Source organism: Nematolebias whitei, chromosome 9 (genome assembly GCF_014905685.2).
Source record: "Nematolebias whitei isolate Nwh7 chromosome 9, NemWhi1, whole genome shotgun sequence".
NCBI lineage: Eukaryota > Metazoa > Chordata > Actinopteri > Cyprinodontiformes > Rivulidae > Nematolebias > Nematolebias whitei.
In genome coordinates, this window is record NC_056506.1 from 45,186,657 (window position 1) to 45,213,131 (window position 26,475).

The 26,475-nt window shown below is 41.4% G+C and overlaps 1 protein-coding gene across 1 annotated transcript in view; it reads right to left on the reverse strand.

Moving 5' to 3' along the window:
- The window catches only part of cadm3 (cell adhesion molecule 3), a 157,508-nt gene that overhangs the window by 130,170 nt on the left and 863 nt on the right, over positions 1–26,475 (reverse strand). Inside the window, exon 2 of the mRNA XM_037682406.1 lies at positions 24,226–24,384. Coding sequence (XP_037538334.1) covers positions 24,226–24,316 — 91 coding nt within the window. The 5' untranslated portion in view covers positions 24,317–24,384. The remainder of the gene's footprint in view (positions 1–24,225; positions 24,385–26,475) is intronic.

Sequence of the window (26,475 nt, forward strand, 5' to 3'; positions counted from 1 at the left end):
TATAATTGTTTGAATAATTTCATAACTATGGCATTTATTTCATTTTAAAGTGCAATAAAATTATCCAAAGCTCACGGGTTAAAAAAGTAAGGCAGTAAACCATCTCAAACGTGAAAACAGTGAACTTGAGTTATTCACCAATTTACTCTGAAATTGACATAAACGTGAAAGTGGCTGCATGATGTTTTGAGGAGCAGCGCAGCATGAAAATCTTCTAAAAGCACGAACACTGAAGGATTCTGGGTGTTTTTTTTGTTTTTTATGTTAAATTCTCTTATCAGCCCTTAAACAAAAGCAATGCGGAGAGATCAACATAAGACTTTAAATAATTAAATACCATATTTTTCGGACTATAAGGCACACTTAAAATCCTTTAACTTTCTCAAAACTCAACAGTGAGCCTCATAATAATAATAATAATAATAATAATAATGTGTTGTCATCATTGTGTGTTCCCATACAATTGCCTTATCTATTAATTCTGGTTGTGCTTACTGACCTCAAACTGATTTTTGTGAATGAGTTGAATAATATTTGACTTATCTGACCATTTTGTTTTGCTTAATGCACCTTATGTATAGTTTTAGCCTAATATCTTCTTGTAAAGAAAATTGATGGAGCTGGAGGCATTTTAGCCAAACTTTGAAAATAACGTTAAGACAGTCTAATGAGACGTCATCAATAATCTCATATGATTTGTTAATCCTTGGAGGATATGTTATAAATGACTGTCAGCTACTTCCACACCATATTTTAACACAACACATGTAAAATTCACTGAGTTATAACCATTTTTGTGTTTCTTAAGGTTGATTAAATGTGGTGGCCATCTTGAATTAAGTTGACACTACACAATAATCAGTTGATAGCAACGTAATGCTTATGTTGTTTAAAGTTTTATTAGAATCCATTCAGTGGTTCGTCAGATATTTTGCTAACAGACAGGCAAAGTGTATTCCAATAGTTAATGGCACAGTCTTAAAAACAGATCTTAGTGCTCAAAATATAAGTTGGCGATCAATCTCAGCTAGCAGCGCACCGATTATTAGCTCAATATCAATAAAACGAATGAACTGTCGGCCATTTTTGTGTTTGCTAAGATTGCTTTGCTGTGACCATGCTGAGCTGGGCTGACTCCAAAAGTCATCTGCTGTAGATGTCAACCTATTGATTGCTTTCGGAAAGTTTCATTAAAATCCATTCAACGGTTTTACTAACGGTACAGATAAACAAACACACTGCCTTCACCTTGTGCGGGAGGCAATAATAAACCAAAAGCTCCTTCCAAATAATCAAATTAAAGAATTTATTTGGAATCAAAGTGATTCAGGTAAAAAAATAAAAAAATACTTTGAAAGCTTTACCTTGAAATTTTCTAAATGATTTGTACCGGCTTGGTTCGGACGGTGGCAATCTGTAAAATTGAATCCCCTTTAACGCTCGCTTCACTATGGGATGACGGGTCACACGGGGTTTCCATGGTTTTCGTGTTTGCTCCATCGAGGAGTAACACACACACTAATGCAAAGAAAATGTCAAGATGTCTTCCTCCTTGCAGCTGACCCTTTCAGACAGGATCTCAGTAAATTGTTGAGGGAGGTTGATGAAACCCGACCAGCTCTAATTCATTCAGCCTCAGCGGGGAAGAGCCAGAAAATGTCACCAAACTCTTCCCACAACAACAAAAAGGCGCTCTCCGAGGCACGTCGCCAAGCCCTGTCACAAAGTCGAGCGTGACGCCCGCCGTGTGCACGACTGTACGCCTCCCCTCCCGCCGGCCTCTGAAGATATCGACCTGAAAATAGCTCAGTGAAGCCGAACATGTGAGCTGCAACAAATAAAGAATGTTGAAATATTCCTTGTATAATCAAACTTACATTCAATGACAGTTGCCTTCAAATTCATCTGGTGGTTCTTGAGATATTGTGCTAACAATACAAATGCAGGCAAAAACATTGTTGCTCTGCCTTCAGTAGCAGGAGAAAACAATGCAAATGTTCTTTTTGTCCCTCATTGTAGAGTCCATTGTCCATTCGTCCGTCTGCTCCATTCATGTTTTAAGCATGAAAACTTGAAAATTAACCAACCTCCATTTAGGTGTGGGACTAAATCTTGGCGTAAGAAACATTCCTTTGTAAAATTGGGTGGCCACTTCAGAATCCAAGATGGCTGCCACCGTATACGTTGTTAACCTTGTGAACTGGATAATAAGGCTGAACGATTTTAGAACATATTCTAATTGTAATTTAATATGCAATTATTTTTCACTGTCTTCTTCTCATGTATTTTTCAACAAACACAAGCAATAAATAATTCTGTTTCAGTTGTAAAAAACTCAACAGTTTTCAGCTCCGCTGCAACTCTGTTTCTGCATTGTTTGTGTAGCTCCGATATAGCAAATTGGCTACAATGTGTGCACGAGGGCATTCTGTACCGCTTATTCATTGGTTTACCAAACCTGTAAACCCAGGCTTGGTCACTATATTAATGGGCATCATGTTTTCGATATGTACTCCGTTAATGATTGAGTTATTTCCGCGTGCCGTTTCGAATTATGTTCATACGGAGTAATAACTTTGAACAGTTCGGTCAGTGATCCCTGTCGGCTGCTACTTTGCTTATTTTAAGTTGAAGCACTTGTCGTTGGCATTCTAGCCATGCAACTATTGTAAATGACTTTGTGATGTTTTTTTAAAGTGTTGATAAAGATTTGTGGTGTTATCTCAAGAGGTAGCAACAGCAGCAAGGCAGGTTCCGCACAATGCACGTCGTTGCGCAGCGTCTTCTTTGTTATAGCTAAAATTATTCCAAACAACGGACGTGCTGCTGCTCTTTGGTTCCAAACTTTCAGATGTAGCTTCTGTCGAGCCTGACGCCATCGTGCAACCGGTTAAAGCACAGTGTTGACTTCTCCCGCTCCCCGCTCGGCTTTGCTCCGCTCACTCGCAAGTCACGTAACCAGATCACGTGACCAGTCAAATCGCAGCCTTTGCAATTAGAAAATCTTGTTTTATCATATTGCGATATTATTGCAAGCGCAATTAATTGTTCAGCCCTACTGGATAACTTGAAACATAATAAATGTGCTGACTTCCATTTTGGTGTGTGGCTGCATCTAGGCATAAAAAAAAGATCTCTGTCAAAAATTGGGTTGCCACATAAAAATCCAAGAGGGCCACCATTATAGATATGTACATTAACCATCTCTATCATTTGAGGAAACTATGCTTTCTGGTTTTTATATTGCTTAAAAGTATATTTTCATCAAATGACTGGGGGGGGGGGGGGGGGCTAAAGATTAATCTATGGTGGCCAAGGCCACCATTAGCCACCCCATGGCTCTATCAATGCTCATTGCTATGGATAAAAATTTCCCCTCCTCTCACCAGGATCCATCTCTCTGTGCTGCGTTGCACAAGAAAATAAAGCAACACTATTTTTATACACAGTGTAACTCATACCAAGTTGAATATCTTGTACCAAAAACATTTAGGTTTACTTGCATTCCCTGTTCAGTTCCAGTCCAGAAAAACTCATCTTGAAAAGTACATTCACTGTTCAAATCCCTCAGCAACGGGGACATCAACATACCGCTTGTTTTCTTTGCTTTGCCCTAACCTCAATTTGCCAAGAGGAAGTTTGACTGCATTATCAAATTCCTCCTTCGAGGAACTCATCAAACATACATACGCCTGTGTAAAAGAGTGATATTCGTCACGCCTCGGGCTGCTGCTGTGAATGAACAGCAGATAAGGGCGTGTAGCTCATTAACTCAATTACATTGTTCAATTTTGCTGTCTGCCAATGTGTTACACGAACGGGATTGAATTTCCTAGTAGATATGAAGTCATTTTAATTGACGTGTGCGCTGGGGGAGAGCAACTTTACTGTAAATATAGAGAGGGGAGGATCTGCTCCAACAACACGGGCCAGACGAGCCCCACAGCGGGAGCTTTGTCAATAAATCTGTCCTTTCAGAATGCCTGTCAATTGGTGGAAAAACAAGCAGAAAACAGCTCTCTCAGCGTGGCAAACCAGCGTAGTAAGCACTAGTCAATCCTGCCCCGCTGTTCGCGCCTGATAGCAAAAGTCATAATGACATTCCAGTATCCACCAGACTGAGAAATGAAGCAGCAGCTAAGGAAGCGGAGATAGGCAAAGCAGGAAGAATAAAGGCCTAAACATTCGACACAGACGAGGGCAACATCATCGCTCCGCCTTCTCCTTCAGTGGTGGGCATGCAAGTGTGTTTGAATCCTACCCGTAAACGTGGAAACCCCTGCGTGTGTTGACAATAACGGACAATTAAGTCGGCTGAGAAACGAGCTGGTTGAGAGCCAAGTCGTGCAACTAGTTGTGGGGGAGACGGGCGCAATCTGCCGACACCACCGTCTCTTAATAAAGTGCGTGATTAATTTGAGCTGTGTCATTTTCCCAGGGTCCCTCCACCACTCCTTCAGAGAGGACTCGAGGAGCGCTTTAATTACTCCCCACTCTGCCGGTGGAGTGCTGCTAGCTGGGCACCACCTTATGGGGTAAAATATATTGGAAAATGTTTTGCATCGCCGTGCGCATGCAGAAGCAGGAACAATGAGCGAGCGGCGCGATGCATCTGTATGCAGCGGCTGCTCTGCTTAGCACAACTCTCTGCCTGGAAGTCAGCAGCTTGGCTCGCTGAAGTATTTTTGTTTAAGTAAAGACCAGGGGGCCTTGAAAATGTGTGAAGTGTGTGCGCTACTCTTTGTGTATTCCTGCATAAATATCCACTTTTGTTTCGTGCGTTTCTTTGCATCTGTTTACACGTTTCTCTGAGCACATCTCATGGAATCCCTGTAAATGTGGCTTTAGTGTGTTGATACTTGCATGTTCATTGAAATAGAAGCAAGTCTGCAAGAGGGGGCGAGTCAGCTGCAAGACAATAAAGTAAAGTGCCATGTGTTGTCATCATCGTTCCCATACAATGGTGAAATAGGTTCTCTGCATTTAACCCATCGCACCTGGGATACCCAGGTGGAGCAGTGGGCAGATATGTAGGCGCACAGGAATTAGAGATTAGGTGTCTGTCTCAGAGACACCACGACATTCAAGGAGTCAAGGTTCTTTTTTTTTTTCTCTTACGCACCACATGTGGTACATGAGGTGGAACGAAATTGTGTACACAGGGTCCCAGTTACATCCATCCGAGGTATGAATTATAAAGAAAAACAGTAATAAGATCTAAGATATGAACTAAGAAAAACGTTAACTTAAAATACGCTAAGCACTAATAGTGTAAAAGCAATACGCCGAACAGCAGCACGAACATGAGTCTGTGTGAGCAGATGAGCACAAATTCATTCAACCTTTATTTAGACAGGTTAATCCCATTGAGCCTCGAGGACTCATTTACAAGAGAGACCGGATTTCAACAAAGAATGATGACAACAATGGACAGTTATAAAAGTCATACAGATTTTTTTTATTTTTAAACAAATTAAAATAAGAGGGCAAAAATAGCAAAAAATAACTAGATCATAAGGCGAATGTAGAAAATTAAAAACAGGAACATGTCTGCATTGGTCCCTGCCAGGAGTCCAAGAGATTCTTAAAGCCACTTAGAGAGGTCAAGGTCAAGAGCTTCAGATCTTTTTGCAAGATATTCCAGGAAACAGGAGCGGATTAGGAGAAGGCCCTTTTGCCTAGTTCAGTCTGCAATGAGGGAACACTGCAGGTAATGATGTCCTGAGAGCGCACGCTGTAGCTGCACTCACGCAGAGACATGTAGGAGGAGATGTACAAAAATGAACACAGCAGCATGAAACAGATCAGCAGCAACATGATGTGATTTTTCACAGTGATTATCCTGGAGATTCATGAGTCTAACAGCTTCAGGGTAGAAACTGTTCCTCAGTCTAGTGCAGGGGTCTGCAACCTGCGGCTCTGGAGCCACATGCGGCTCTTTGGTCCCTCTGCAGCGGCTCTTTCAAGCTTTGATCAAAACTTTAAACTGAATTTTATTGGTTCTTATAATAACAAAAAGGGCTAGTTTTAGCAGTTTTTCTGTCATTTCCTTTGCAAATATGTGAATACTAGAACTATTAGAAAGAGTAAAACATACTTTAACTTTATTTATTCAAAGTAGGATACTTAATTTTTCCACAATTGAATTTTTTTTACCTAGACCTGCATAGTTCTTTTCTTTTTTTTATTGGGAAAGAACATATTATTTTCCTTCTTTACAAGAATCATGCCTTTTATTTTGTCTTAAAATGTAAAAATATAAACAAATGTTAAAAATCATTAGATATTTTCAGCGTTACAATGGCCAGAAAACTCCCATACCCAACTACCCTACTGGCCAGAAAAGTGTCCTCCAACAATGTCACGCAAGAGTTCAGGTCTTAGGAGGTAAAGTGGTTCGCGGGCCACCAGTTGAGAATCACGGTTGTAACAGGTTTTGTGGCTCCGGACACATTTAATTTAATGAACAAAGGAACAGAAATGACTCTTTTGATTGTAAAGGTTGCAGACCCCTGGTCTAGTGATTCTACACTTGATGCTCCTCAACTTCCTGCCTGAGAGGGGAGCAGGGCAAAAAGTGTTTGTGCTGGGTGAGTGGGGTCCTTCATGATGCAGGTGGCCCTCTTCCTGCATCTGGAGGTGTAGATGTCTGTGATGGTGGGGAGGTAAGACTTCTGTGCAGCATCCACATGTGGGAATGGCTCGGGATTGAGACTGGGACATTTGGATCCAGGGTCTGCGGCCCTACCTCTATCCCATCTCGCCCCCTCTCCGATGGAGGGTCAGTGTGTGTGTGTCTGTGTGTGTGTGTGTGTGGGCAGGCGTTCCTCACACTCTGCCTGGCGGATGTGGGAAATCGAAGCGAAGGAGAGTGAATCAAATCCAAGTGTGACTGTGTGTTTTTAAGAAGGCTGCTTGGATCTGCGCACGTTGCAGATTCTCTCGCAGGAATAAGCAGCTTATAGAAGGAACATATTCTTTTGAAAGTAAATCTCATTAATTTTAATTAGCTGTATATATTTAGCCCCAACACCTGGATTGAGTGTAATTCCATTTGTATATAATATACAGTATATAAGGAGCGCTGAGCAGAGCGGAGCAGCAGAATCGTCTCGGGTGGAGGTTGTTTTGTCATCACTCCCCTCACATTTCCATAATATCTTGTTTTTGATTGTGTCGCGTGCCTAAGAAGGATATCAGAAGCAAATATGCATGCCCTTCATTTTCCTATCGCATGCTCCATGTAGCATACCATGCCTCATCTTTTTCACCCCTTTTCATTTAGTTTTTTTTTTTTCTCACCCATTCCCCATGCTGTTTCTTTTCATTTCCTTTCTGGTCTCTGCACCCCATCATTAGAGTGCTTTTTTTTTTTTTTCTTACCAACCCTTTCCACCTCCATCTTCCCGCCCTCCTGCACCCTTACTGTATGCTTTTCTTTTTTTGTTCACATTGCTTCTGTCTCTCTCGCCCTCCCCTCCCTTCCTTGGTAATCAGCTTATCCTATGTGTGTCCAAGCCTCTGTGTCTGCGTTCCTCCTCTCTTTGTTTCCAATTCATTCAGCAGGGAGATTAGAGATGCCTATTTGGTGCCTTTGTCTTCAACCGCCGCAGCAGCGCCGAGTTACATTGTGCAGCGATGGCCCCATCATCAAAATGCACATTCCCTCATGTTGTGCTCAACATACCTCGATCATTGTCAAAAAGGTCCGATCCAGATTATAAACCAAGCTTTGCGCTTCTTCAGCAACTAGTGTGGGTTTTAAGCCTCTTTGTCCACAACATTCAGTGACATTTTGATCAGCTGAACTTAAATAATACCCTTCTCCTTGATGGAACCCTCTGTCCCTAGAGGGTCTTTTTCTTTAGGGTTTCTAAGTATAGGGATTTCAGACCGAGGCTGCGATGAATACAACCTCTTTAGGATGATTGGTGCTTCACTTCTGCTGCAACAAATAAGAAAGATTTGGGAATTTTGAAGACATGGTCAGTAACGTGTGTCCGACAGTCTTTTTTTTGTATTTTAGTTGTTAATCTTTAATTAATTCTTGTGATTAAGTGGAACAAAAAAAATATGACGTTTAATTCTATTTTGTCAATCTTCTTTTGAGCTGATCTTAAATATAGGGCAACTTTCAGTGTTATTTATTGGGTCTCTGATTAACAGGGAGCACATTATGATTCATTTTGGTCTTAAAGTTCTGAACTCAGTAACGCCTTCTGCTGAAGGTGAGAGATGATTTTTGTTTGTCTGTGTTAGCAAAATATCCCATTAGCAACTCTCCAAAAGTAATAATTTGCTGAACACCTAGAACTCGTTTTTGTTAAGGGTGAACCCATTTCAAGATGGCCACCACTGCTAATCAATAGTATAACAAACCAGTTTTACAGATGTTGAGTTAACATGTGATGTGATGGTAATTAAGTCGTCCACAACATGTATCGTATTTTCCACCGTACGCGTCGCACCGCCCTATAAGTCGCTTCAGTCCAAATATGTCTAATAAAGTGGAAAAATCCATAAATATGTCGCTTTGGCGTTTAAGTCGCAGGGCATGCAAATTATGCAAAAAAAACGCGACTTATAGGCCAAAAAATACGGTACTCTGAGCACCATCATTGCTTACAAGATCTCACAACATTGCTCCGGATTTACGAGGTTTGAGCGAAACGACTACAGCTTTGTCCCTTCTCAGCACAGACGGATCTTAAATCTCTGGCGTGAAAGGCGGTGGGTGATATCCTTTCAAGAAATTTGAAGTTGTTAATTTTCTGAATACTTAAAAGACTCAAGGAAATCTCAAATATTTTTGCAAAGCAGCTGTTACTGCAAACTGTTTAAGTCTTGTTAAAACTCAAACACAGCAGCATGAAGCAAAAGACATTTGTCTATTCACTAAAAGTGTCGAGATTTTATTTTCTTCTGTTCACCGTTTAAGACGAGAAGAGCATACCTCATGAGAGGGAAGTCATGCATGCTGTGAGTCAGAAACACTGTAGGCACTCGATAAAACAAAAGTATTCCAACTATGAAGACAGTTGTATCCAGAGAATACCTAAGATGTGGCATTCGTGTAGAAATAAAATCATAGTGAATAAATGCGTGAGATAAACTTGAAATGAGCAAAACAGCAGAAAAAGAACCTGGTAATAACACAGAGTTTGAAAATAGGATTGTTTTGTGGATTCCGTAAGGATAACATGAAGCTCAGATTTTTTTTAATTTATTTATTTATTAAAGTAAGTGTGAAAGATCAAGCAATGAAGACATAGAGGATGCAGGAAAAATACCTTTGAAGTGGGTCCACAAAAAAGATTTAAAAATGACAAAGTTCAAAGTTAATCAGCCCGTAAAGAGGCAAACTAAACATAACTCTACACAAAAAGGGATTTACAACATATTTACTGAGCAAACAAGACGTACACACCTTCAGCTCACTCAAACGGACCTCCCTCAAGACACAGAAGAGTAATTTATACAGTGACTCAGTCAGATCATTTACACAGAACAGGTCAAACAGAACCAAACATCAGTACGAACTCAAGACCAAATGATCCAGCTAAACCTAAAACTCCCCCTTTGCTGAAAAGCACATGGTTGGTCCTGCTGAGCTGGCGTCGTGCTTCAAAGTCCTCAGCCCTGACCAGCCAGGAGGCAAACTCCCCAAACCAGGTAACTCAAATAACGAGAAACATGATAAATATAACATATTTATACATCTTTTTAAAACCACACCAATATGTGTGTGGTTCCCAACACCACTGCTAGGTTCAAGCCAAAGCAAATCAATTACATTATCACAACACATGTTCAAATAACAAAACTAGAGAAAATGCATTTCCTGCGAAAACGCAGTGTGAATGCTTATTAACAGCTGAAAATGGCTAAAAACATGTTGAAATGTAGCTGAAATGTAAGAACAAGCCTAAGTTAGCAGTACAAAAGACACATGTTTGCTGAATGTGGTTTAAATAAAAAAAAAATTAGTACAATAATTGGTAAATTAGCTAAAAAAAATGCTGAAATTAACAAAAAAAAATCACTGAAAAGGCAGGAAGAAGCTTAAAATGCCAGAAGAAAGTGGGGAGAGTAAAATGTTACCCAATTAAACTTAAAGAAGCAGAAATTAGCACAAAAAAATGGAAATTCTGAAAAATGCAGAAATTTCATCCATCCATTTTCTTTACCCGCTTATTCCATTTTGGGTCACGGGGGTCGCTGGTGCCCATGTCCAGCAATCACTGTGCGAGGGGCGGGGTACACCCTGGATGGGTCGCAAGTCCATCACAGGGACACATAGAGACAAACGAGACAAACAACCATTCACTCTCTCACGCACACCTAGGGACAATTTAGAGTTACCAATCAGCCTAACATGCATGTTTTTGGACTGTGGGAGGAAACCGGAGTACCCGGAGAAAACCCACGCATGCACGGAGAGAACATGCAAACTCCACCCAGAAAGGCCCCTGGACCGGGGTTTGAAAAAATGCAGAAATTTGAAAAAAAAAAAAAAAAAACAGCCTATGGATTTCCTGATGCATGCTCAATAATCCAGGTAGAAAAATCCAAAAAAGTTCAATCTGGTCCTCTGGACATTCATTGCTTTGTTTTTTTGTTTTTTTTTTGAATGTCCAGAGGACCAGATTGAACTTTTTTGGAGCCTATGGATTTAGCTGAAAATGCTAAAATTAGCATAAAACAGCTAAATTGTAGCTGAAAAAGCTGAAACTGCATAAATCAGCCAAAGCTGAAATTAGCAAAAAGAAGTTAGAAGAATCACAAAACTGTTGTAGTTGATCAAAAAGGAGAATAAAACAGCTGAAATTAGCTGAAAGTAGCTCAAAAAGTGTTTAAATTTGCACAAGGAAGCTGAAAAAAGCTGAACAGGAACAAAATGTGAAAGGAGCAGTAAACAGATCTAAAGATTTGAAGGATGTAAACTGAGCTCAATTCATTTTCTAGGAGGAAAAGTTGGCAGAAAAGGCTAAATATTTCAAAAAGCTAAAGGTGCACCGATACCAAAAGTCATAGCACCCTTCTCCTGAACGAGCTGAACGTTTTATATATGATTTATTTACACAGCACAAAAATTGTGGAATGAGGAAGATGCTGAAAAGCATATAAGCATTCACACAATTAAAAAAATGAGGTGTGCAGCTGAGGCCATCACATTAAAAAACACATTCCAGACTATTTTTCTCTATCGGTAGATGCTTTGTTTTTAAATAAAACTGTTAGCAAGTTTGTGACCGAATGCTATGAGGGTCCTTTGGAAACAGCTGAAAGGATAAATGAAAATAGATCCAACAGATACATTTTTAAGGGAAAACAATCTGTTTGAATGACAAGTTGTCTCTGTAGTGTTCCAACATCCTGCTCCGTATATTTGTGCTTGACAGTTCTCGTACACATTCTTTCTCTTTTCTTTTGTGTTCAGCAGCAGATCCACTCACACATTTCCACCATAACATCTCCCAGATTCTACACTTATCTGAGCGCGTCATGTTTGTTTACCTACAGCCTAATGTAGGTCAGTCATGTGACTCCACCTTCCATGTGGTTTTCTGACGATTTAGCCCAGTGCTTTGTTTACACTGAGTGCGTACCCACATTTCAGAACATGGATATCAGTATATCTGGAAAACTCCTGTTTGTTTTAAAGTTTGCGATGAGAACCTTTACTTGAAAAGTTTTCAGTGCAGTCGGGCTCAATAAAGCAAAGTCCACAGCGTGTTCACATCTTGCCAACAATGCAGAAAAATCTCTCACTTCACTCTACACTCAGATTACTGTACTGAACTCAATTTCCATCAGTTGCTCACTTCTATCCCTTTTCTAAAGCATTTAACTTCAAACTGCAGAGAAGAAAAAAAATCCACACGTCATCAATTTTGGTACCTTTCAGGAAAGACTCATAAAAGACGACCTTTTCCACTTGAGTGAAAAGTAAACGCAGACTCTATAGAGCCAGGTCTAATGATCCTGCAGCCGTCAGTTGTTCTTGTGGACAATGCTGCCTCTTGACTAACTGCCGTTGTACTGACAGCATTAAAAAAAACACAATACGATGCAGCTGTAAATGATGATGAAAACCCATATGCTTGGTATTGTAGCGGCATTTCAATAATACAGAACGCATTTTAATAGCAAATGCATATTGGAAGTGTGAGACTTTTAGTGGAGCGGTGAGATGCGATTGTCAGACATTAAGAGCTCAGCAGTGCAGCAGGATCATAAACCAATTCCACCGGGCTGCTGCGTTATGACAGAGAAAACTTTAATAATGATGCAACGACTTCCAAACCGCAGTACACAATAAAGCTCGCAACTAAAACAATAAATGCGTTCTATGTTTAGGAGACAATATTCAGCTCTGCTTGAGTACAGAATGGACTTCTCTTTGATTTAAAGCTGAAAATTTCCTTTAATCGCTCTGACATCATAAAAGTGGGGAAACTGCAAACATCCAACAGCTGTTTAAAGTTATGGTGTTGATGGTGGGACCGTGTGCACACAAGCCAGATGTTTGCAGCTAAACGCCCGTCGTCGCTTGAAGGAATGCATATCACCCGCCACCTTTCATGCCAGAGTTTAATTCAAAAATCATCCATCCATCCATCCATCCATCTATCCATGCATCAATGCATCCATCCATGCATCAATCCATGCATCCATCCATCCATCCATCCACCCATCTTTGCATCCATGCATCCATCCATCTATGCATCCATGCATCCATCCATCCATGCATCCATGCATCCATCGATGCATCCATCCATACACCTATCCATGCATCCATCCATGCATCTATCCATCCATGCATCCATCCAAGCAGTCATCCATCCATCCATCCATACATACATGTATCCATCCATACATACAAAATACATCCATCCATCCACCCATCCATGCAACCATCCATCCATGCAGCCATGCATCCATCCTTCCATTCATATATCCATTAATCCATCCATGCATCCATGCATCCATCCATCCATCCATCCATCCATCTATCCATGCCCACGCATGCATGGAGAGAACATGCAAACTCCACCCAGAAAGGCCCCTGGCTGGGATTTGAACCGGCGACCTTCTCGCCAAGAGGCAACAGGTCTACCAACTGATCCACTGTGCCACCAAAAATTATCTCAAGATTAAAAAAAAGAATTATAGAGTTATAGCCGTTGTGGGCAAGCCTTGTAAATGACGTCATGCACAATCTCATGTCATTTTGAAATGTCTTGTGAGATGTTTTAGCACTCAGAATATCAGTTGGGGATGACTATCTGCTACTACCACACCAAAATGTAGTGCAATATCTGAAAACGGCCATAAGTTATAGCCATGTACGTGTTGGCTAATGTTGATTAGCTGTGGTGGTCGTCTTACACTGAGGTACAGTAACTCCAAAACTTAGTGAGTTATAGATCTACATCCAATCATAACATTCTTAAGAGTTTTGTTAAAGTCCGTCTAGTGGTTTATGAAATATTTTGCTAACAGACAAACAAGATTGACCTCAATAATCAGGGCCAAAACTTTTGTGCAAAAATATTGTGCTATGTGTTGTGCTCAGACTGCGTATTGAAGTGATGCTCAGCTACTACCCCACCCAAATTTGTATTGATGTCTGTAATATTGACTGACTTATAGCCATTGTTGTGTTTTCTAAGGTCAGTTGTCGTTAGCAGCCAAGATATATTTTGAGATATTTCACTAACAGACAGTGTTTACAGTTGTGCGTTTGGCAGCGAGCGATGATAAAACACATGTTGAGAAATATATCAGATTAGGAAGAAAAAAGTAAACGTACGTTGCGCAGATATTTATTTCCCTTCGTGAAATGCTCATTATAGTTTGGAATACCTAGAGACGCGCATCGATGCGCTCTCCTGCTTCTGTAGATGGCTGCTCCATTAGAGGCTCAATAACTGTCCTTCCATTGAGTGGACGGTAATATCCTCGGCAGGAACCGGACTGCGCAAAGTCCTCAACGGCACACAGGTGAGTTAAAAAAGCTTTATGGTTGTGGTATCGGTGATAAGACGTCCCCACGGACACGCTCTCTTTCTATGAGCTGAAGTGATGGCATCATCAAAACCAGGCAATAAACAAGAGCAACCTCTGCCGCTTCATTGGCGGAGCCCCGGCGCTCGGGGGGGAAACCCTCAGCACTCAGACTCAATCAATACAAAACACTGCACTCCACCGCCATCCACTCTTGTCCACCAGCACCCTGTTATACAGCTGCCGTTTAACACAGAGCACGGACGGGCTCCAACAAACACAGGCACCTTACCAGGAAGTCCTTTGGTCAGGCCGTTCACGCATCAGCAGCACGAACGGTGATTTACATCTCAGTAGCAATCAATTAAAAATACTCCGCTGAGAATTTGAGCAAACATTGTGGTATTTAAGGGGATTTAATAGTGAGCAACACAATCCAAAGAAAATCCAAACGCAATATGGATCCTGTTTGAAATTAGGTGATTTAATGTATTTCAAAGCTGGCATTGTTATTTTGTTTAATCCGAAGCGTCTTGGCTAAAAGCTGTCAGCTTGCTAATTACAGGACACCCCCTCTTATTTATTATCCCTGAGCTACTGCGGCGTGATTTGTCTTCTAACAGCACCTGAGAGCAAGAAGAGTCTGTTAACACTGTGAAAATCTCAAGAGCCCTTTTCTCTTACAGACTCTAAATGGCATTTGCTGTTATTATGAAGGCAAGATTGATCTGTTCTGATGGAGTCTCACATTACCTGAGTGGGTTTGGCTTGACGTGGGCTTCCTCAAATTGATGAGGCCTAATGGAGTCCGTTTTGGACACTCTTGATACCTCTAAGATGTGAATGCACTAATGTGCCACAGCATTTTAATTCTGCCTAATTTAACATTGTATTACTTATCCACACTTGCGCCTTGATGAGCTTCATTTCCTTTGCTGTTTTTTTATTTTTATTTTTATTTTATCACACAAGTAATGTCTCAGCATGTTTGTAAATCTATGACGATAGCATGAACGATCATCAGTGGGCGTGACGTGTGATGCAAATCATCCCAAGGGCTCTCGTGCTCCTGACTGGGGCTTTGTTAGAAGTTTAATCAATCAGCCACAGCGCCTTAATTAATCGCCATGATGAACAGGAGAAATAATTGGTTTTTTGCCAGATGTGAATCTGTTGCAATCTGATGTCAACCAATCAGGATTCAATTTGTAATCACGGAGCTGATCTGGATGACAGGACACTTACAGGATCAAGAAGGAAATAAAACACAGAACAATGGGAGCGATGTGGCTCTGAGAGCGAACTCTGACAACAAACAGATGGTCTGAAGCACTTCAGTAAATCTGTGGTTCTCAAACTGAGGTCCCCGGACTCCCAGGGGGTCCGCGAGCCAGTGCTTGGGGGTCCAAAATGAAAATAAATAAATAATAATTGTTTTTTTTTTTTTTACAAACACGTAGTTGTTTAACAACCCATTAAAATACACTAAAATGCAGGAAATCACATCTACTTCTGGGGGAGGACCCCCAGACACCCCCCAGAGGTTTCTGTAATAATCTGAAGAAGTGGCGATACATTTATTATATTTGTTATGTGAATAGGTAAAGTTTTAAAGTGGCTTTTGATGCTGTTAATTTTCTCAAAACTGTAATGTTTGGAAGATGAAATTAAAAAACAGGTCTTAAAGTATTTATGTTACACAAATATTTCCATTGCATTAAGAGACAAATTGAAGAAAATTATTTAATAAACATGAGGGTTATGAGGGGGTCCACGAACCCCAAAATGTTTGAGAATCCCTGTTTTAAATACTTAAAGGTACTTATTGCAAAGTACGAAACAAAGCACACAAAAATTAATTATATAAAACGGTGCAGTTTGAAAAAGTTTGCGCCAGTAGTTTTCCAGATGTGCGTGTGCACACAATAAAAACAAATGCAAGCCACAGAATTAATCTACATTAGGCCGGACATAGCCTGTGCAAGTGAATCAATATTGTGCATGTAATCTTGAAAAATACATTTAATTTGACAAATAAACGTGAAGCTACTGCTAAAAAATAAAGAATACGATAACTCTCAAAAATAATCCAAAGTTTTCTCACCTTTTTTTTTTTATTATTTAAGGACAGATGATCCAAATGAGACAACCATTGTCCAGATCTGGCCTTCATGTTTTTGCAAAGAGCACTTTAATTTGGCAAGAATGGGTGTCTGAAGTATCCTCAGCCTTAACAACATAAATCAGAATAAATGTCTGTTTTTTTTAAAGCCAACATAAATTCAAATAATTGGACTTCTCCCAATATGTTTCTGAACAAACCAGGATAAAACTAACGAGGGGAGTCACAGGATCCAGTGAAACAGAAACACGTCATTACTTTAACCTACTCTGACAGAACAGATTGGCCCACACTCCAGTCAGACCAGGTACCAGTGTCTGAAACAAATGGAGGAGCACTGCAGCCACTAAATAGCCAGCGCCGAGAAGCAGAATCAGTAGTTTAGTCCTTTGCTGCTGGAGCCAAATGGAAAAATAGCTTAGCCTCTTATTAATGTCACAGTGGCTAGGCGGTAATTCCCCGGGGCTCTGTGTACCTCTGCTTGTTAATGAGTCACTGCTTATCAGTCAGCCTTGTTAACAGGCAGAGGCCTCTCATCCAAACCGCCTACTGCTATTGTGTGCTAGCTGTACTCTGTACTAGCCAAATATGCCCCCATGTTGGCACACAGGAAGTCGACAGCAAACAACAACAGTGCACACAGGAAGTGGGCTTTGAGTCAGTGAGAAAGAGTCGGTCCAGGGGGGGTTGAAGGAACCCATTTTGTTGCAAGATAAAGTGAACCGCTGGCACACGCAGTCCCCCTGCCTGCAAATCTTAGCCCGCTAACAACTGGTCCAAACAGCTTCCACCCTTTAATCTTTATTCATTACTGGCCTCAGCTGGAAGCGTCAGGATTCAGTCGATGCTTCCGACTCGCAGAACTCAGAGTAAATAAACAATTAGGCGTGTTTTTGTTTTTTTTTGGTCACAAAAGCGAAGTTCCTCGTGGAGGCTGAGATTTGAGGCTGCTGTGGATCTGAGGGCCAGGTGGCTGATGGGAGGTCACAGCGCGCGGCTCCACTTGTTGTCGTCTGAGCACTCAGACAGACAGACCCCGCACAACCCCCGGGTAATTGGGTCAACATTACAGAACCGGGGCGCAGCCGGCCAACTGCATGGCTAATCTGGTGCCCTTCTGAGAGGCACTTTCCTTCCAGGGCGCATGGCTGCACATCCAGCTGTGGAAATGGATATGTTAAGCAGCATGCAATTAGTGTCTCCTTGATTCGTTCACTTGCTCTAAACTGATAGATCCAGAAACAACTCGGCTAACGCCGTCCTTTCCCTGACTTGACGCACACGAGGTCGGCTTGGGAGTTCAGGGTTGGTCAGGGGTTTAAACAGTCGTGACTTACTGCTGTAAAATAACCCTGTAATTTATCAGGGAAGCTTTGTTTGTTTGTCTCTCCATCTTTATTTGATGCGAGGAGACAGAGTCCAGATAGTTTTAATTTACCGAGCACTCTAAGTCCAGCAGTAATGGGCTGTCCTGCTCTTTTATGGCTTATCTGCTCGAACATTGATTTGCTGAGCTCGTCATTTTTCCTCTCTGATACATAACGCTGAATTATTTATGCTAAGTAGAGCCTCTTGTATTCCAGGCCCTTCTTGCATGGACTTCTCCATTATGACAAGCCATTATCCGACTACTCAACCGCCCTAATCCATCTTCTACTTAGCGGCTTTGCTGCAGTGTCACAACAACACCAAAACGACGGATCGAAGAAAGATGTGAGCGATGGACCTGCGCCACAGCCAACATTTTACACTCAAAGTTCAACGTGGCTGTTTGAGTATTACTCACATGTCAACTGCAAATATACAAGATTTGCATAAGTGTATACTCGTGGCATTGTTTTGTTTTGTTAATCAGAGCTGGCTGCATTAAGGGAAAGTCTGTCATTTGTCATATTTTCCTTCTGTTGGGGACACGGAGAAATCCCACCACTGACTCAAAACCAACGTGAGTTTCCCTGTTTCTTATGATTCAAACGTTTTTCAGGAATGAGTCTGGCTAGTTACACAACCGCAATACAAAAAAAAAAGTCAAATGTTATTAAAAATGTTCAAAAAATGATTTGCAAAGCTCAAATTTCACAATGAAACAGTGAAATTTTGCAATTAAGAACTATTTTATTGGGGACAAAAGGTAATTTTGGATTTGTATGGCAACAAGAACACTCGGAAAAGTTGGGACAGGGACATGTTTATCAGCGAGAAGCATCCCCTCTTCATTTAACAACAGTCTGGAGGAGTGTAGGAACTGAGAAAACCAGTTGATGGAGTTTTTAAATGGAGATGGTTGTCTCGTTCTTGCCTGATTTAAAATTCTAGCTGTTCAGTAGTCTGGGGTCTTCTTTGCAAAGTTTTATTTTATTTTTCCACCCATCCATTATCGTTACCCGCTTCTTCCTTTTCGGGTCACGGGGGTCACTGGTGCCCATATCCAGCAGCCACTGTGCAACAGGCGGGGGACACCGTGGACAGGTCTCCAGTCCATCACAGGGACACATAGAGACAAACACCCATTCACTCTCTCTCTCACACACCTAGAGACAATTTAGAGTCACCAATCAGACTAACATGCATGTTTTTGGTCTGTGGAAGGAATTTATTTATTTATTATAATATATTATAATTAATTAGCTTCTCAGCTTAGCTGTTTTTAATGGATGGTTAAAACAGTTAAAATTAATTATAATTAATTAATTGATTATATTCTGATTTATTTCATGCTGCTGTGCTCATTCGTCCTCATCTGCTCACACAGACTCATGTTCGTGCTGCTGTTGTTTGGTGCATTGTGTTGTACTACTGGTGCTTAGTGTATTTCTTAGTTCACGTCTCGGATCTTATTTCTGTTTTTCTTTACAATTTGTATTTTTTTTTTTGTTGGATGCAACTGGGACCCTGTGCACATAGTTTCGTTCCACCTCATGTACCACATGTGATGTGAATGACAATAAAGAACCTTGAATCCTTGAAACCGGAGTGCTCGGAGGAAAAACATGAATGCACTGAGCGAACGTGCAAACTTCACCCAGAATGGCCCCCCGGTTGGGATTTGATCCGGCGGCCTTCTTGCTGAGAGGAAGCAGCTTTACCACCTTGTTCTGTGTAGGAGCCATTGATGGTACTTTTAAGTTTATCATGCTATAGGCATTAATGCACCCCCATACCATCAGAAAGGCAGGTTTTTGAACTTTGAGATGTGAGCTGACAACAGGCTTGGACGCACATTCTCCTCTTTAGAACATCCGATGTGGCATCCATGGTTGTAAAAACAGCTAATTTCAAATTTAGATTCGTCTTACCGCAGAACCGTTTGTATCGATTTGTCCTGTAGAATGTGACATCATGTCTGGATGGTGTTCAGCGTCACAGCTTTAATAAGCATTTATAAATAACACAGCTAACGGTGTTTACAGGCAATGGTTTGTGGAAGTTTGTCTGAATCCAGAGCAGAATCAGACCTGTTTCTAATGCAGTGGCCCCCTGAGGGCCCAAAGATCCTCCAGTGTTGACTTTCAAACCTTGTTCTTTGAGCTCGGAGATTACAGATGATTGAAATCTTCTGATCATATGAACCGTAGATAATGAGATATTCAGTCTCTTCAGTGCCTTTGAAGCACATTATTCTGAAACTGTTCCACTATTTTTAGGCACAACTTCATGCAGACTGGTGAACCTCTGCCCATCTTTACTTACGAGACACTCAGCCTCTCTGAAATGCTCTTATGACCAGCCATCTTACACACCTGTTACCAATTAACCTAATTAGTTGCAAAATGCTCCTCCAGATGTTTCTTATCCGTATCAATTATCTTTACAGCTATTTAATGCGCTTTCCCAACTTTTTAAAGATGCCATCAAATTCAAAATTACTTTTTGTTTCTCTAACCTATTGATACAAATTCTTAGTTTAAACAATTATTGTGTTTATTTTGGTCATGGAATTGACCAAAATTAATTGAATTTCATTTCATCTGGTAAATAAAATCCAAATTTATGAGATTTGCAAATAATTTCGTTTTGTTTTTATCTATATTTTTCATAATATCCGATCTGTTTCAGGATTGGTTTTGTAAAGCAGGTGTAATAGACACAGGTGTCTGAGGTTTAACAAATGAATAATTCCAGAAGAACCTGCAGCTCTGTCCTAAAAGAGCCTGATAAGTTGCTGCTAAGTCTATCCCTCATTCCCCTTTCAATTCCACTCCTTGACGTGTTTTCTCATCTCTTAAACGCTGTCAGGCGTCTCAGACCTAATTACTCTCTTTGACTGACATGATAATGTAAAACAGTGCTTAGGTGAAACCAAAGCAAGAATTGGTCATGCATGGTCAGGCCTCCCTGTGGGCACACCTTAATCAAATGTGACACGCTTCTGAATGAGAGCCAGAACCATTTTTGGACCCAAATAATGAACCGCTGCCTGGGATTCAATGATGAGCTACACGGCCTGGGTCAGCATCCTGACAGGAATTTCATGTTTCATCATCGGCGACTCGGTCTGCGAGTAGTTTGTGCTTCTCCTGTTTAACAGTTTTCTGTAGATTGAATTTCACAAACGTTCGCCTCATCCCAGTTTCAACTAGGCCTGTCGCGATGAACAATAAATCAATTAATCGCATGAAAAATTAAAATTATCGACCTCATTTTCATTTATCGGCTTTATGGTTCCTTAGTGTTTCTCTCTCTTTCAAATTCATTTTAACCGTCCAAAATCGCGTTTTTGGATCGTTAAAAGCAGCTAAGCTGAGAAGCTAAGCTACGAGCTAAGCTAACAGGCCGACCTCGGGGAAAAAAACCTCCGTCTTGTCGAAGCGCCAAAGTTCGCAGTTGAAACCCGTGCCTTCGTGTAAAAAGTTGTTTTTCTCTGAGAACTTGTTTGCTGATTTCTTATTAAAAGCTTTGTGTGAAAAATATGCTAAAGAGCTCAAACCACACCGAGCGTCCGCCATTTTGAGAACCGAACAAAAGTAAAGAGAGACAGCCCATGTCACGTCAAGGCGCACCTCTCTCCCATTTTTCTTAAAGAGACACGCTGCACGTTCCCTCACTATCCATCCTTCAGTTCAAACGGTCTTATATTGCCATACAGTGGTCAAAAAAGGTACTACACACAAGAATTGACAATAATCACAAATTATTGTAAAATTTCAAACGATATTATCGTTTATCGCAATAGTTTCTGATACAATTAATCGCCCAGCAAAATTTGTTATCGTGACAGGCCTAGTTTCAACATTGCTTCTCTCACTGACCAACAGCAAAACACAATAACATTTTTTGCATCCCCATATTTCATCCATAAATGCACTTAAACTCAACGCCTCATTAAAAGGAAAGTTTTAAAAAAAGGCTTATACAGATAAACAACATCAAAGAATGGTGAATGGTAGTGTGTGGGCTTGCATCTGTGGACTTACACATTTATTCAAGCGTATGATTGCACAAATACAGTGGATAAGCACAAGTGAACACAATAGGCCTCCGAGATCGTATACATTCCTAATGCAAATCAGAATATGTCCGTTAGAAGGCTGCTCGCCTGCTAAATTGGCTCACGCTTCTGTGCCAAAGACTGTCTGCAATTAAACCCCAACCATATTGAGAAAATGGCAACACAGATTCTACCTGTGTCAATCAATTCTCTATGGCTGGGGAGCCAATCATGACACACCACTCTGTCTCTGGTACACTCTGCTCTCTAAAGGTTGTATTACCGGCAGCCAGTCACTTGAGAATTATGTAATTGGGAAGCAAACTGGACAGTGTATTCCTGCTCACTTGGTACTCACACCACGGATGATATCATTACAAAGTGCTCCTCTCATCAGATCCTCTCCTACCATTACGCTTCCAGTTTTAGTCACGACATGTGTTCTTTCTTCTGCACTGCTACGTGTGGAGCTAAGCTTGGATGCAATCTGAGAAGATGACCACCCGTTCTCAGCAGGTAAATAGACTAGAAGTTTATTTAAACGGGGACGATGCAGTTTAACACACGCACAGAATGCAACGGATGTGCTGTACAAAGAGCGTTCTTCATGCTTCTTGGGTTTTTACATGAAGAGCATACTCAGCAAAGTAATAATCAAGTAACCAACGAGATAAGACTATTACACCATATAACAAAATACTTAGTCAGCACACTAACTTTTAAATCATAAACATATTAAAACTACATTAAACAAGCAGTGTGTTGATGACCCCCATCGCTGAGTGAATTGAACAGTGAATGTTTGTAGTTTTCAAGATGAGAATGAGATGTTTCAAGTTTTTCTGTACATATTTATTTATTTATTTAGAGGTTGTTGTTTTTATTGTTTGTTTTACTTTTTTTTTTAACTTGCCTGAGGCAGGAGTGACGGATTCTGGAGAGTGCAGAAAGCAATTTGATTTTAATTTCAATTCAGTTTATTCATATAGCACCAAACTGCAGCAGAAGTCATCTCAGGGCACTGAACAGAAGCATGCACATACATAAAAAGTCAGTTAATAAAGCTATTTATCTACGGTTTAATAATCAGTTTCAATCTATTTTATCCACGAGCAGGTGCAATGGCGGAGCCATGGGGTGGTCAATGGTGGCATAGGCCACCACAGATTAATCTTCAGTCACCCCAAAGCCCACCCCAGTCATTTGAGAAAAAATATACCTTTAAGCAATATTAAAAACTACAAAGCATAGCTTCCTCAATTGATTGGGGTGGTCAGTTTACATTTATCTATGGCGGGGGCCATTTTTGACATGGCAACCCAATTTTTAATAGTGACCTTTCTTGCACCTAGATGTAGGCATACGCCAAAATAGAAGTCACTTATTGTTGAAGTTATCATGCTCACAAAATGTACGGATGGATGGATGGATGGATGGATGGATGGATGGATGGATGGATGGATGGATGGATGGATGGATGGATGGATGGATGGATGGATGGATGGATGGATGGATGGATGGATGGATGGATGGATGGATGGATGGATGGATGGATGGATGGATGGATGGATGGATGGATGGATGGATGGATGGATGGTACGGGAACAACAACATCTCAGTACAGTCAATTAGATGCAACCCCTCACCTAAAAAGATACGCCCCACATCAGGACATGAAGGTTTTTTGGATACAATTTATACAACAAGTGTTGTTTAAAGTTTAGTTAGACGTTAAAGCAGATGAGTTATAGTTTTACTAATTACTTAAAAAAAAAAAAATACATTTAATTTACCCAACATAGCAGAGTGAAGCCAAGTTTAAAAAGTTAGAAACTACCTAACTTAATTACTTAAAACAATGCAAAATAGTGCAAACGTGGCAAATCTTTGAGAAATTGCATATATAAATATTTATTAGGCCTTAACAGATTTAACCGAGTTAAACTAATGTCAAATCTGTTAACGTTTAACGATGTTTCGAGCAATTACAAGTGTAAAAACTGGCAGACACAACAGATGATTTAAAGATTTAGCTGCTGTAACTTTACCTCAAAAATATTAGTTATAATCTACCCAAGTAAAATTATTGTTACACCCATTTTACAGGTAAAAGTTGTACAGCTTAAATGTTTTACAGTGCGACTCTTCGTGGGGAGGGCGAACGCTCCAACTGTAGTTCTTCTGTGAAGTGTTTTCATGATTATCATATCTTTGGATGTATCTTGAATGAGGTTCAGGGCCTCGGCTATGAGAATTAATTTGAGAAAACACGGATGAGGGGAACATCAAAGGAACAACGCCTGCTTCTGTGCTTTCTTCTGTTTGTGTCTGAGTGTGGAGAAAAACGAAGCTTCGGGGGAAACTGTGTCACGCTTGGACCTGTAACGTGTGCGCGCTGAGCCTCGGGCCCACGTGCAAGTCACACACATTCCTCAAAAACAACAGACATTCCACAGAGGGAGGTGGGAGCGTCCCGTGTGGTTAATAACGCTCCCCTGCTCCCCCTTTTTCATAATACAGTGAAGAAGAAAAAGGAGAACGACAAAAAAAGCCTCAAGTCAACAGAGAAAGCAGCGCCACCGGAGGCAGAAAGAGGGGGGTCGAGGGGGTCAGGGGCCCGAGGAGAGACACCGAGAAATAAATGAGCAGGAATAGATGTGCTTACCGTTGACAATGTTGCTGTGAACCGCAGCTGTGAATAGTACAGTCAATAAGCTGACGATCCATAGCGCAGAGGGGGCTGATGGGAAGGCCATGGTGGGGGCGCACGGATCCGCCTGGCTCTCTGAATGCTCAGGAGGGCAGATGAGCTCTGGAGTGTCACCTGCAGGGAAAACAATGGAGAGCTAAAGAAAACAAGCCGGGCAGGCCAACTGACCCCTAATTGCATCCCCCACTGCTGAATAAAGGCTTGGCCCAACCGTTCCTCATGCTCTGCTCAGGGGGGTGGTATCGATCTGCTTAGGTCTTAAGCAGTGGCGTTTATAGGGGGTGGCACAAAGTGGCAGCTGCCTCTGTAAATAATAAATCCGAACACCCCAGCTTATTGGCTACTTAATATATATGTGTATTTTGTGCCAAACCGAGAGTCAAATCTGCTCAGGGCCTGAATTCACCTGTTTAGAGCTCACACCCCCCTCGAGTTTCAAAATGGTTTCACCCAACAGGGTTAGGACCGCGCTAATTAAGTGACAATGGTGAACGCAAGTTTGAGTTCAATTACCAGAGCTCCTTAACTTCTGAAGCGTAATTTTAATCGGAATCTGAACAAATCATGTGGAAAAACACGTGCGACTTATTTATGTATTTAAAAAAAATAAAATCAAAGTTGGCCCTCCAACAGAAGTAGAGTTTTAAGTTTGGTCCCATGCGATAATGAATTTAACGCCTGTTCTGCACCGCAATTCTAAAACGTCACACGAACGTTTAGGGAGAAAAATGTAGATCAATTTTTCATTTGAAAATATATATATTCAATACTTTGGTGAATGAATACCAGGAAAAAACGCTGACTGTGAGTTTTTACCCAGCCTGGGGAAAAGTGAAGAGGCTGACAAACACTTAGTTAAACATTGTTTCACATTCACTCCTGTGACCCAGAGCTGGGTGAAATGTGACCCGAGCCAACTCAGAGCCCGTCTGATTGGCTCATCAGTTTGGAAGTTCGTGACAAAACAAAACGAGTTAAATGACTTCGTTGTTGAAGTAGAGCAACTACGCCTAAAATGTCGGTTAGATCATTACAACACGTTGGTGTTAGCTGGTGCTAATTGCTATTAAAATCAACTAGCCAGCACAATCTAGCATCATTTATCCAGAATCACTATCTGGTGCAAAGTAAAGTGTGAAGAACAGGCACAGTTCAACTCTGACCCAAACATCGAGTCAAACGTCTTGTTTGACCAAACCAACCCGAGACCCAACAGCTGCAACCCAAACGAGTTATCAACATAACCCAGCAGTTTTTAGTGTGTGGAAGACAAACGAGCTGAATGCATGCAAGTCCAAAAGAAAACTTTCCCTGCAACTGTAAACTCTAACACCCCCCCACCCAAAGTGCCCCACCTTTGCCATCTTAGGAAACAGGGAGGGCACAGATGGGGTTGGGGGGGGTAGGGTGGAGGGTGATGAAGAAGAAGATGGTGAAGAGCAGCAGGTGTAATGAGGAGGTTTATTCTTTCACTTTAATAAGCCTCGCGCAGAAGAAGCACCTCATAACCGAGCTGCACACTAACTCACACTAATTAAATATGACGCACGTGAGCACTACAGCAGCTGGAAACAAAACATGGCGGGGGGGGAGAGAAAAGTGGAAACAGGACTTCTAATGACCTGACGGCAGCGGAGGGAGACGCACCTGCCGCCCGCTGAGAATACACCGCGCGCGCTCCTCTGCACAGCACGAGAGACGCACAAAATCAGCTTTGGTGCTTGTTTCACTCGTGGACACACGCACGCACGCACGCGCGTTCTCTTCTATTTCTGAAAATAGCTGCGCAGAGGTGAGACCTGCGTCCATCTGTGGATAGTTTGTGCCAGCGGGACGGAGGGTGGGGTTGTGTGTGCGTGTGTTCCGGGTGTGTGTGCGTGCGTGTGTTTGTGTGCGAACCGGAGGGGAGTGGTTGTGGAGTAGGAGGCAGTGTTATTGTTGCTCCGGTCCTTCTTGTTGAGCGATGGAGAAAGATGAAAACAAAACACGAGCGCAGCATCCGGGGCGGAAAAAAAAAAGGCAGACGAGCCGCGCGGGCGCGTTTGGACACAAGTTAGTGCCGTGCACGCGCGTGTTTAGAGTAATAACAGTGGCGATAATGAACCGTGAAGTGGAGCCGGCTGGGTCAGTACCTGCATCACTGCGACGGACAGGGAGCAGCTCCTCTCTCCTCAAACATGTTCTCCCGCACATGCAGAGAAGGAG